Source organism: Nyctereutes procyonoides, unplaced genomic scaffold (genome assembly GCF_905146905.1).
Source record: "Nyctereutes procyonoides isolate TBG_1078 unplaced genomic scaffold, NYPRO_anot_genome, whole genome shotgun sequence".
In the NCBI taxonomy this organism is placed as follows: Eukaryota; Metazoa; Chordata; class Mammalia; order Carnivora; family Canidae; genus Nyctereutes; species Nyctereutes procyonoides.
Genome location: NW_026575041.1, coordinates 836431 through 849725, shown reverse-complemented (window position 1 = coordinate 849725; position 13295 = coordinate 836431). Strand labels below are relative to the sequence as shown.

The window sequence follows — 13295 nt, the reverse complement described above, 5'->3', positions numbered from 1 at the left end:
GATCAGAGATTTTTAGACTTTGTATCCTAGTCAACTACAGAATCTGTGGTTGGGGCCCAGCACAAGACTGGCCCCTCCAAGGGAGCCCAGAGCTTTGTTAGGGAAATTGGGGGGTGGGGGGACCACAATGAAGCCTATTGTCTCCTGTCCCCTTTTACAGGAAACAAAAGGCTCCCAGTCTCTGGGGAGCCCTAGCCCATGCCCATCCCCTGCCCAACCCCCAATGCCTAGCACACAGGGAGGAGCCAGGGCCACTGGAGACAGGAGGTTTTATTGATGCTGATGGGGGTAGGAAAGGCCCCCAGGAGCCTGGGGAAGGGGGGGGCTGAGTCAGTCAGCGAATGCATAAGGCCTGGGCACATGGGGGTAGGTTAGGGCACATTCATCTTCTCAGGATTCTGTGGCTCCTTTGGAGGGAAGGGGGAGAGCATCTTGAGGGAGGAGCAATTCAAAGAGCAGCGAGGGAGAAGTCAGGGACAGCTGAGAGCTCCTAACCTGAAAGAAGGCACCACAATAGGCAGCAACATCTGTGTGGAAAGCTGGATCAGTAGGGAAAATGGGGGAGGGGCACTTAGGTTGGCTTCTTGGAGAGGGGTCATCCACTCTCAGCCTGGGTGAGCTCTCAGGGATACCTGGTACTCCCAAGCAGAGTGGGGCAGGGCCCAAAGCCCCCTTCCCTGTGGGTTTCAGTAGGGAGAATTAGGCATTCAGAGAAAAGGGCATTCAGGGAGCCCCCTGGCAAGGGGTGCCAGAATTAGTCCTTAAGGCACAGCTGGGGGCAGACAAGGCGCCAAGGCACAACTGGTGGGGGGATAGGGGCAGCCTCCAAGCTGAGTGCCAGGGTCACAAGAGGACACAGGACCGCCCACGCTTGATGGGCGTGGGGTTGAGCACAGCCCGGACAGCCTCAGCAAACACTTCCTTGACGCCGTCCTGCTGCAGGGCCGAGCACTCGAGGTAGCGCACAGCATGGATCTGCTTGGCCAGGGCCTGGCCCTGCTGCGGTGTGATAGGTGCCTGGCCCTGCTCCTTAAGGCGCCGTAGGGTGTCAGGCTGGGCTCTCAGGTCCTTCTTGGTGCCCACTAGGAGGATGGGCACATCAGGGCAGTGGTGGCACACCTCTGGATGCCACTTGTGCCGCACATTCTCGTAGGAGGGCGGACTGGCAATGGAGAAACAGATGACAAAGACGTTGGTCTGAGGGTAGGAGAGTGTGCGGAGTCGGTCGTACTCCTCCTGGCCCGCTGTGTCCCACAGGTTCAGGTTCACCGTACGCCCATCAACTGCGCTCTGGGCACTGTAATTGTCGAACACCGTGGGGATGTATTCCTTGGGGAAGGCATTAGTTGTGTAGCAGATGAGCAGGCACGTCTTGCCCACAGCCCCATCGCCCACCACCACACACTTGATGCTCTGCATCGTGGGTGCAGCTGCTACAGTGGAGGCAACGCCTCCTTCCCCTTCTGGGACCCTCCGGATGCAGTAACCTATGGACAGATTAAAGGGACACTCATGGTTAGGGAGGACTCTACCCACTGGGAGAAAGAATGGAAACACATGGATGGAAACCATTTCCTGTTCTCTCAACCTGACACCATCCTGCAATCCCATGAAGACAGAGGGAGAGAAAGAGAGAGAAATGATACAATGAGAGAGGCCTTGAGACCAAGCCAAGATGCTCAGATGTATGGAGGATGGCAGTATAATGTGTAATATATTATGTGAAGCAAATAAGTTCTGGTACCAGACTGAATAAAGTAAATCCTGGTTCTGCTATTTCCTATCTGTGTGACCCTGGACAAATTACTTAACCTCTAAGCCTCCATTTTCTTATCTGTAAAATGAGGATAAAATAATACCCACCTTTTTGGGTTGTTATAAGGATTATGTAAATTAACACATCTATGCCATTTAGAACAGTGCCTTGGGTCAAAATAAGTATTAGCTGCCTTTTTTTTTTTCTCCAAGCAGTATAGACACAAAAAGTGAGGTACATAAGTATAGGATCTACCAGATTCTCTACCAGATGGGGACCCCTCCCACTGAGTAGACTACAGAGAGGTTCTGGCACACAGCAGCTGTCCCAGGTCACTCTGAGATGTAGCCACGGGTGCACCCTCTACCAACTCAGGGCCCACCCTGCCCAGTGCACTGATGTTTTAAGTCCAGACCCGACATCTTAGCTACTGAGTGCAAACCAAAAGGCACAATGAGAAACCTGCTGAGTAAGGAGCACAATTCTCTAGACAGCTGCCCTATCTCAATTCCCGGGTGCCTGAGGGGTGGGGAGAAGGAGGGAGAGCTGACCTCATAACTCTTATAAAGCACAGTAAACCCTATCTGGCAACTCCGTGCAGGAGAATCCTGGAGACTGAGCCAGGGTTGGGATTTGGTCTGGAATCTGGTATGTAATGATGAATAAGGCAGAGGCTGTGGCTCCCAGACATCAGCACCCTCTCTCAAGGCCCCTGATGGGGTGGAGGGAGGTCCTCCAAGCTCAGGCAAGAGGGTTGGACAGAAGAGGAAAACAAACATTTGATTTCCCCGTTAATGGTACGTCCTTTTCCTGAGATCATGGCATGTGCCTCTGAAAAATTTCAGAAGCTTCCAGACTCTTAGATAGAGAACATAGTGCCATTAAAGCACTATCACTGAGAAATACATGCTGACATCAGACTGGCCAGGGATTCTAATCACAGCTCCACCAACCAGTCGTGTTTGATCTTGGGCAACATATTTAAGTTTCCTGAGTCTCAAATTTCTCATCTGTGAAATGGGAATAATCTTGCCTGTTGTGTTAGAACTGCCAAGAGAATGAAATGATTGAACATGAAGAAAGTGTTTGGCATGAGGTATGGCACATAGGAAATGCCAAATACATAGGCTGCTATAATTATTGGTGGAGTAAGTATGAGAAATCCCAGCTCCAGCCATCACCCTAGTCCTCCCTGCAGTTCACAGGGCTTTGGCATGAGGAACTGCTCTTCTAAGTTCTGGAACAGAGCAGAGCTTCCGGAAACCCTGTGATTATTTATACTGCTGTGGCAAGATTCCTCCTCTCATTGGCTACTTCCTCTCAGCCATGGGGGACTTTTTTTGGCTAGTATGTGACTTCCTTTCCCTGACTCTCTCCCACAACCAGGTCCCTACTCCTGGGAGGAGACAGCCTTGTTTTAGACACACCCAATCTCTTAAGTATCTCTTGTTCCACCCAAACACCATCACCACTGGCCCATTTTCCCCATTTCACTTTATACAAACTATACCCTGGTCCGAGAACCCCTTACCCCCAGCTGGACCTCTCGATCATTGGTTCAGAAGCCTCAAAAACTAAATGGGGAGAGGGGGGAAGGAATCTCCCATTGGGAGATAGAAAAGGAATTCTGGTGGTATGGGATCTGCATAGGACCCAGGGATGGTCCCTGGGACCAGCTTGGAGGGAAATGGCTTCACTCTGTAGGGTGGCCTCTCTGGGCATTAAAAATATTTCAGTCTTACTTGCATGAATAAGTATGTGTTCAATCTCAGGAGAGAGGATAGAGAACCTTGGGAATGGGTCTGGGAAGGAAATAAGGGCCCCCTAGGGCAGTGGAGAGAACCCCAGACTGGAAGTGAAGAGACCTAACCTGAGTCTGTGCCCCAGCTCTGTTCTGCTGCTGACCCACTGCAACCAAGCATGAGGCACTTACCCTCTCTGGGCCTCAGTGTCCCAATCCATGAAATGGGGGAGAAAGATGCCTGTGACAGGGGTAATAGGTAGATGAAATGAGTCAAGAGCCCTGGGAGCAGAGAATAGGACGATGGAGGTAGGAAAGGCCCCCTAGGAGCACAGGGTGGGGGCGGGAGGGCAGAGTCAGGAAATGCCTAAGGCCTGGGCACACTGGGGCAAGTTAGGGCACATTCATTCTTAGGATTCTGTGACTCCTTCCCTGGGGAAAGGAGCAATCAGTTTTTTAGGGTAGGAAAAAAGGGCCATTTCTTGTGTCCACAAGATTATCTGGGAGACTGGCATTTTGAGAGCAAGACTCTTGGGCTTGTAAATCTTCAGTTCCACACAGAGCAGGGGAGTGGGTGTGGCTGTGTGATTGGGAACTCTTCCCCTACCAGCCCAACACTGAGCTGGCCCAGGCAGGAAGACGAGGAGGGACCTCTGGCCAGCAGTCACAAGGCCCAAGAGACTGGAAGTGTAGCAGGCTCCAGGGAGCTCTCTAGGGAGGGGTTATCAACCAGCAATCGGTAAATCAGCCCTCAAAGAAGCTGGGAGGGACGGGGTGGCTTCCGGGCTGGCAAGGGAACAGGGACTGACACCGGAAAAGGATCATGAGTGAGGTAGTGTCCAGAAACAGGGCAAAGCAGAAGCCGTGTAGTATAGAGCCAGGAGCACTAGATAAATGAATTTGACCTCTTAACGCTCACCTGGTGACCCTGCCCCTTGGTCAAAAACACTCACATGGTACAACCTCTTATAGGTCATGTGATATCGTTATTTGATCCTTCTACCTACCTACGGGTAATATTCCTAATTTATAGATTAGGGAACAAACTTAAAGGAACCCAACACATTCACACAGCTCATTAGCCTGGAAGCCAGGATATAAACTCCAGTTTTATAATCCTACGTCCCATGTTTTCCTCGATGTGTCCCACTGCCTCCAAATGATCCCTTACTAGCTGTCATAGAGGCCTTAAGCAAGTAAGTCACTTCCCTCCCTGGAGTCTCAGTTTCTTCATCTGTACAATAGGAACAACAGTACTTGCCCTCCCTGCCTCAAAGGGCAGGAGTGAGGATCCCCAAACATGGGAATGAATGTGCTTTGTAAACTGGGAAGTGCTATGCACACAAGAGGTTACAAAAGCAATGCTGTTCATCCCAAGAGGCAGAACGCACTGAGTATGCAGGTGTCTGAGTTTTGGCATCAGTCCAATTTTCTCTACTCAGGTCTAGCTCAGACTCTTAGCCTCTCTCCCAGGACAACTGTTTTCTCTGAAATCCTATGGTCTGAGCTGTGTCAAGTAAGTTCCCGCAGGTCATTTAAGGAGGGCACATGCTACAAGGTAGGGGCTAACCTGTGCCACATAAGAAGGGACAGTCAGTGCTACAGAGGCCAAACATCCAGACCTGGGTCAGGGATCATCTGTGGCTTATTCACTAGGTGACGCTTTTTTTTTTTTTTAAAGGATTTCTGTTTAGTAAATAAGTTAATGTTTGCAAATCTGTACAGTATCAGCCAAATTATGACTTATTCTGGCTTTATATTCTCACCTTAATTCAGATCCTGCCTGTTCCCTCACCTTTAGGGTTTTTCATAATCTGGTAGGGGTTTTGGAGTTGGATAGATCTGGGTTTAAATTCTAGTTTTGCCACTTAGGACCTAAATAATAGCACCAACCTTACCAAGTTGTTAGAAGGATTAAATGCAATAGATGAATACAAAGTAGATAAGTTGCAAATGTGAGTTTTCCTGAGTTTCCGGCTCCCTGCTCCAGAGGGATCTTCACTGTCCTCTGTAAACAAGCCAGGCTCACTCTTGCCTCTGAGCTTTTTTCTCTTGCCCTTCTGTATGCTGCTCCCCTCACCACTCTTACATCTTCCTGCCTCCAGACCTAGCTTCAGTCTGACAGTTTCAGTAGTCCATAGCATGGCCACCTCTTTTAACCCTTCTCTGGCTCTGTTTAACTTTTCTCCAAGAGTCATATGTAAGTTTCCTAGCTTGTGGATGCCCCTTCCCCCCCAAACAGCAGCTTGAGCTTCTCCTGACTGCCCCCACAGAAGAGGGAAGTATAGTGTGCAGCCACTGCCTTCTGATGGGCTTGCTTTTGCCCCCATTACTGAGATCTGGATAGATGCCTCAAGCCCAGAATTGGATGATAAATAACCCCATAGCCAAAAGCTCTGACTGTGATAGGCAAAAATCCCTCCTCCCACTACCAGCTTGACCTGGCTCCCGCAAGGAGCACAGCTCATGGGGAGTAAATCCTGTCCGAATGTGGTCTCTGGAGCTCAGCTTGCACCCACTGGGACCTGGTCTTGGGGTGTGGCCCAGGCAGGCCCAGAATGGGGGAGGGAAAGGAAGCAGCAGATTGCCTGATTGCCAGATCTCCGTGGCCGTTACAGCAGGGGAAGTGTCCCAACTGGGAGTGGGGGAGGGGAGAAATGGGCTGTTAAGAGATGGGGGAGCATGGAGGCAATGGGGACTTACTGCAGCCTCCTAACCTGCGCCCCTGACACGGGGCTCCCCTTCTACACCCCTTCCTGAAACTCATTCTAACTAAGATCCGTCAGTGGGCATTCTGTTCTAAGCTCTGGCCACAGCACCTCGATCCTCTACAGGCAGCCTCCACAAACTCTTCCCCAAAACACATCAAGCAGCAATACTTCCGGTCCCTGTGGGAATCTAGCATTTCTCCCCCATTTCATTCCTCCAATCCCCCTCCTCACTCCTGTGTGTACCCCTAGCCTTGGTCCTCCGGAGCCAAGTACTCTTCCCACTTCCTTTAGGAAAGTTTTTGTAAATCACCCAAATCCCAAATGACTTATCCCCTCCCAGGTCTGGTCTCTGTTTCACTCGCAGGTACATACTATCTTGCATCACAAGAAGGCTGATCTGAATCTTATCTCTAGTCACTAGACTGGGAGGGTCTAGAGGGCAAGGTCCTAGTTGATCTGTCTCCTTAGGCTGAGCACAGCACACTGTGGTTATCAGTAAATAAATGAATAAACTTGATGCATCCCTCATGTCTTTGCACATGGGAGTTCCTCTTTCTAGAATTCTGTTTTCTGACTTCAGAGCCTCTGGGTCTTCCAGGGTCCAGTTCTGTTCCCCAGCTTCTCTGAGGCACCAAAGCAACCCCTTCTCCTGCCCTACCTTCCCCGGCACTGTCTGAACTATTCACGGTACTGAACTGGATGCCTCATGCGGAGGTAAGTCCACCCTGCTTACTTCCAGAAGCCCAGCAGAGGGCTGAGCAAAAGCTGCAGGCTGACACACATCTCCTCCCCCATCAATCCAGACTTTGATTCTGGGAACAAGGAAGAGCCTCCATGCCCAGGAGACATAAGACAAGGGTAACCGACTTCCGACTTCCTCTGTGGGGTACAATTCAGAGTGATGAACACACAGGCTAGATTGAGCCTGGAGGGGTGAGGGTGTGGGGTGGGGGATGCAGGCACATCGGGCCCAGAGGTGATGAGGAAGATGGGCAGGAAAAGTGATCCTGATAAAGCTAAGAAGTGGTAACATCAGAAGGATGACGTAAGGGTCAGGGTTAGTATTGGAAATGGCTTCAGAAGTTCTTCAAGTCTGTTGGTTTTGAAGGAGAGGTGGAGAGGTGATATGAAAAGGCTCAAAGGGGCTGCAGCTGGCTGCAGCTGGGCTAGGAGGAGGAAGCTGGGGGGAGACATGAGGTCAATGCGGGGCTGGGACCAGGCCAAGGGCTGAGTCTCTCTCATTCTTCCCCTTCTCCCCATCAGCGGGGACAGAACCCAGGAGAGCCTAGTTCCCAGCCTTAAAAAAACAACAACAATGTATGCTGAAGAACTCTCCACTTCTTGCTATTCTTCACCCTTTAGCCCCTGCAGAGGATCCTGCAGGGCAGCAGGGTAAGAGGCAAAGAGAGTTGACTCTACCTGGTAGGGGCAGGAAGGAGAAGGAGACAAGACAGCTGTAGCTGGGAAGGCTCTGTGGGGCTGGGACCCTTTCACTAAGGCCCAGTTCCCTTCGTTCCCATTCTAGCACCTGGGGTGCTCCTCAAAGGGTGAGCCCCAGAGCCAGGGCGGTTCTGGGTGGGGGAGCTGAGGAGGCTGCCCCTCCCCCACCAGGCGGCACAGAGGAAGGCTCCAACACTTGCTTCCTCCTCCCCGCCTCACAGGCTTCACAGCAGCTCAGCAGTCCCGGGGCCCCATGAAAGGCCTGTGAGGTGGCACTTCCTTTGCCTTTGCTCATTTCACACGATGCTGTACAGAAATGCCATCCTCCCAATCCTGCCTCCCCCACCTGAAAATACCCACAGAGAGACCCAGGGCCGCCCTGTCCCTTCAGCCCCGCCTCAGCTCTGAGGGGGTTTCCACAAGGGAAAAACACATCAGGGAGGAAACTCCGGCATCGATTTTCCACTGTCAGTGGGGCAGAGCTGGAACAGGGCAGAGGGTACTCCCCCCATATCGCTGCCCCCTGGCATAATCCCCGACATTCTGCCAAATTCTCTTCTTTCAACCCGTAGGAATCCTTGTGCTTTGGGGGAAAGGAGCCACAGGTCCCATTGCTGAATAGATAGAGACTACTGAGGCCTGTCAGGTCAAGGCTGGCATGAGACAGGAGGGCCCAGAGTGGGGGGGTACTGCTACGAGGAGCTCCTTAGGGGAAAGAGACTTAGAATTCTCAGTATTCTCTATGCTCATTAGAGGTATTAACAGGCAACTCCTATTGTTGGAGCTGAGCCACAAGAGACAAAGTTGACCAGGGTTATACAGATTTGGGAGCAAATCCAGGACAAGGACCTGGGTCTCTTAACCTCCAGCCTGATGTCACTTCCACAAAGAAAAGTTGAGAACTGTTACTCTGGCCTGGGAATGGGCCCATGTTTCTGGCCTCACTTAGGATGACCCTACAATGGTTTTATTCCTTCAGGAAACGGGCCAAAGGGATTAGGTTGATGCCTGAACCCATTCTGCTTCCAAGTTCCCTGGCTCTCATGTCTAGCCAACATGAGGCTGTCCATGATCTAGAACTGATACTAGTGGACAGACAGCCACCCTAGCCTGCCCCAATTGAGAAGCTCCCTCTATAAGCTCTAGCTCCTGGGGAGATGTCCTCCGCCCATGACAGGAGGACAAAAGAGGAAGCTAGACCCTAGACAGGAAAACCAATCTGTTCTGGGGAGGCGGCCCAGGCTTTGTCTTTGGTTTCCCTCCTCGCAGACCCCCTACAAGCCTCACTACTAATGGGTCTACATTGTGTATGGAGGGAGAGGTCTTCATTCCGGGCCCAGGCCCCCACCTTCTTCCCAGCTGCCCAGCTACCCCCATTCTAATATCTTCCCAACTGTCTCATTATAGCTACAACTTCTCATATCTTCCTGCTATAACCTCCTAAAAACTCACCTCGGCCACTTCATCTGACCTAACATTTGGCCAGAAACAACTCTCCATATCCTAGATTCCCAACCAGGATCTGTGACAATCTCACATTAGCCATTTCTTCCTCAAATAAGGACCGGTTTAGCAGGTGGGGAGTCAGAACTCCTGGATGGTTTTTTAATGAGCCACGATGCTGAAAAAGTGCCTTGCATGCACATCCTTCTCTGAGCTGGAATTTTTTGCAGGTTCCTGGGATTTCCTCCTGGAGTGGAACCGCCTGTACCTCCCAGATTGACAGTAGGAGATACGGTGGAAGAAGGGACAATTCACGGGAGAAGGGGGAAAGGCTAGAATGAGGAACCGGGTTAGCTCTTAAATCTAGTTGTGCTTGGGAATCCCAAAAAAGTTCCCCTCCACTTCTCTTTTTTTTTCTAACGGGGAGAAATGAATACAGTAGACTTGAGGTGGAGAGGCAGGATCTCTCAGCATGCTTCCCAAAGACTTGAGGAAGGAGCTTTAGAATGGGGACCAGAGCGCGTAGAGCCAAGCTGGACTGAAGTTAAACTCGAGAGGAACTCCTGAAACACAGGGAGTAGGGTCCTGGATGAGAGGGGGAAAATTAACAATGCCTGAAGGCAGAGGGGTCGGCAGAGGACTCGTCACGGAGACCCTGATGCAGCCAGGGCACGTGAGTTCCCAGGCTGGGCAGGCCCCAGAAGGAAGGAGGGAAGACGGGGCAGACACTTCTGCCTTACTTCCTTCTCCTTAACTAAAACAGTAAAGACTTAAGTTAGACCAGCTATCTAGTCTTCCCTCCAGAATCCTGCCTTTGTCCTCTCCTTTTCCTTCCACCACACCTAGCTGACCTCATCCCATTTTCCCTAACAGGTGGTGTAGGAACAAGCAAGCACTGGAATCAGGGGCCTTCAGGCTCCCTCCCAGCCTCTATACCTGGCCTCTTGGTTAAGCACGCAAGGGTTTGGGTGATTTGATTTCCCACGGCCTCGCTCACCAGTCTTATTCCTGTGTCACTCTACCCTTACTGCTACAGACTGCTTCCTCCTGCCTAACCACAACCTCACCCACTGCAGGTTCCCTTCATTCTGCTGGTTTCCCCTGCCCTGGGCCCTCTCAAGGCTGAGGGCAGTTATTTTGTCTCCAAGAGATAAAGACATAGACACATTGACAATCCCAGGCAAATACACATAGAGAAAAGTTTTCCAGCCCTTTAATCATTTTTATCACTGGGAGGTTGTAGCCTGTCTCTCTGAGGTCGGGAGATCTGAAAAGGCTCTCAAACTCACCAAAGTTCTGGACCCCAAAGCCAGAGATAAGTGGCTGAAAGGGAAGGAGACAGGGAGATTAATAAGAGAAGTGAGGAAAGGTGGGAAGAAGCAAGAGGGTGGATATGTGTTTGGAAACCAGTAGGGGGGCAAGGAAGGGAGGTGGGGAGGCTGCAGGGAACAGAGGTGGACAGAGGGGCAGGGCAGGTGACAGGACAGGACCTGGGCATGACAGTGTGTTTAGGTGAAAGACTACAGAGGATGCAAGAAGAGGGTGATGGAGTGTTTGCAGATAGGGTCTGAAGAAGGAATGGAGGAAGAGAAATGAGAATATAGAATTTAGGGTCTAACGATTGGGTGGGGGGACTAGGAGATGCTCCCAATTATTTCCCAAGGCCAGAGCTGGCACTGCCCCCCCAGAAGGTCTGTTCTCTCATCCCCTCAAAATAGCCCCCATCTCGGCGATGCCACCTTGTCAGGGACTATCAGCACCTCTGAATGAGAGTCCTTCCACCGCTAGTCACAAGACCAGGCCCTCTTCTTCCTCAGTTTACCCCCCAAAGAGCGAGGCCAGGCCCTGGTCAGCCAGGCACAGAGATGTTTGCCAACTAAATACCTGTTGCTTCATTCCAGGAATGGAGAGGTTGGGCGTCAGAAAAACAGGCATAGAGAGCGAGAGAGCGAGACTGCGACTGGCGGGGCTCCCCCCCCCCCCGCCCTCCCCTGAGTGCACAGGACCTTGGACTGCAGCCTGCGAACGCGGGTCCGGACTGGCACTTGCAGGGAGGGAGCCCTGTTCTCCGCAGTCCAGGGCTTCGAGGGCCCCAGACACCGCCCCCCTCCAACCTCCAACCTCGCAAGTGTCACAACTGCCGAGCGGAGGGGAGCACCTTCTCTGCAGCCCAGGGGGCCCCCTTCCTTCACGCAATTTGGGACACCCCCCTCCGCTTTTGAGGTCACCCCACCCCTGAATCCCATCGCCCAGCTCCGAGCTCTTCCACTTCAGAGACTTTTCTCTCGGAGCCGGGGACTCTCCCACCTCCGCGGTGCCGCCTCCCTCGGGACAGAAACCCGCCGTCACAGTACCGCCGCCGGCTCGCAGGGGCCGGCTCCCCGCCCCGCCCGCCCGCCCGCCCGCCCGGCCGCGCCCGCCCAGCTTGCGGAGAGCCCAGAAGCTCCCGCCCGCCGCCTCCCGCAAGCGAACTTCCCGGGCCGGCGCCCGCGCCCGCGCCCGCGCCCGCGCCCGCGCGCAGTCCCTGCCGGCCGCGCTCCCCCTCCCCCTCCCCCGGCGCCCCGGCGCCCCGGCGCCCCGGCCCGCCGGCCGGCGCCGGGCCTCACCTGGTGCCCTCCCCGCCGCGGGGGAGCTGGGGGCGGCGGCAGCGGCTCCGGGCTCGAGAAGGAAGTGAGAGCGGGAGGCCGGAGGAAGTGGGGGGGGCGGGCCGGCCGGGGCGGGGCGGGGCGGGGCGGGGCGGGGCGCGGGGGCGGGGCGCGGGCGGGGCGCGGGGCGGGGCGGGGCGGACCGGGAAGTGCGCGAGGCCCGGGCCCCCCGGCCGGGGTCTCCCCACCCCAACACCTGGCCGGCGCGGGCCGGGGTCGGGCCCTGGGCTCCCTAACCCCGGCCCTCTGCCTCGGAGGCCCCTAAGTCAGGTCTCCTAAGGTCAGTCCTGCCCGTCTCCTCCGTGCCACCCCACCCCAGTGGAGGCCGTGGCCGGGGCCCCAAGCTTCTGTCCCCCTCCCCGTATCTTGCCCCCACCCACTCTCCGCGGGAAGACGCTGAGAACCGGCGCCCCAGGGTGGGCGCCGCGGTCGAGCCCAGGGACGGAGCGCTGGCCCAGCCTGCGGGTTGGCCAGAGTGGGTCCGGCTGGGGCAGTCCCCACCCCTGCCCCGAGCCCCCGCGGAGCGCGCAGTGGTGGTGATTCAGCAGTGGGAAGGCCCCAGACCCCTGGGGAGGGTGCGGAGCCTGGGGGCAGGGGAGCTGGCGTCAGCACCCGGGGAAAGACAAGATCAGCAGAGGCGCCGACGGAGCCGCGGGCCCCAAAAACAGGATGTCGTGTCGTCGTTCCGCAACCGGCGGCTCTGTGCGCCTGGGCTCTGGGGAGGGGGCGGGGCGGGGCGGGCGGAGGACCTAGGGCTCCCCCTCGCCCTCTCTCTCCTCGCCGCCCCGCGCGCCACCGCTCAGGGCTGCAGGGCTGCAGGGCGGCACCCAGGCCCAAGATCCTGCCGGCGCCGCGGGGACCGCGGGGTGGACGGGCTCGTGGGCGCCCTCTGGTGCTTCTGCACCCGGGTGCTGCTCAGGAGCTCTGACGACTCCAGAGTGGGCGGATGGCCGTCCCCGGTCCAAGCCAAACTCTCTGAGCGCCTACCACGTGGACAGCTCCGTGCTGGGCGCTGTGGAGGAAAACGGAGAGGGTCTAGGACAGGCTCCCTGTCTCCAAGAGGCTTTCCAGATAAAGAGGAAGAATAAATAGCGTAACCTTCTGAGCCTCAGTTCTATCTTTGGTAAAATAGAATAACCTCCCCTTCGTCCTGTAGAGGGGAGATAACATGAGAATGGATGTAAAAGGCCTGCTCTTGGTGCCCGGCTCAAAGTAAACACTCAACGAATGCCTTAAAAAAAAAAATCATGCTATAAGAATAAGTTTCCTAAACACAACATGTCTGCCCACATCTTTGGGTCTTTGCCCCTTCTATTCCCTCTGCTGTGCCTTCTTTCCTGTATTGAGGGATCCCTGGGTGGCGCAGCGGTTTGGCGCCTGCCTTTGGCCCAGGGCGCGATCCTGGAGACCCGGGATCGAATCCCACGTCGGGCTCCCGGTGCATGGAGCCTGCTTCTCCCTCTGCCTGTGTCTCTGCCTCTCTCTCTGTGTGTGTGTGACTATCATAAACAAATAGAAATTAAAAAAGAAAAAGTTCTTTCCTGTATTGATTGCCAGGC

The 13295-nt window shown here is 54.3% G+C and overlaps 1 protein-coding gene across 1 annotated transcript; it reads right to left on the bottom strand.

Moving 5' to 3' along the window:
* Positions 1-252: 252 nt before the first annotated feature.
* On the bottom strand, positions 253-11782 carry RHOG (ras homolog family member G). The gene is made up of 2 exons (XM_055320501.1): positions 11698-11782; positions 253-1487 (listed from the first exon to the last, which is right to left on the bottom strand). Exon 2 carries the CDS (start codon positions 1417-1419, stop codon positions 844-846), a length of 576 nt encoding a protein of 191 aa, XP_055176476.1. The 5' UTR covers positions 1420-1487; positions 11698-11782; the 3' UTR covers positions 253-843.
* Positions 11783-13295: the final 1513 nt, after the last annotated feature.

What these genes read in the sequence shown, in the direction of transcription:
- RHOG (XM_055320501.1), bottom strand. Translation starts at nt 1,419, where the DNA reads ATGCAGAGCATCAAGTGTGTGGTGGTGGGCGATGGGGCTGTGGGCAAG.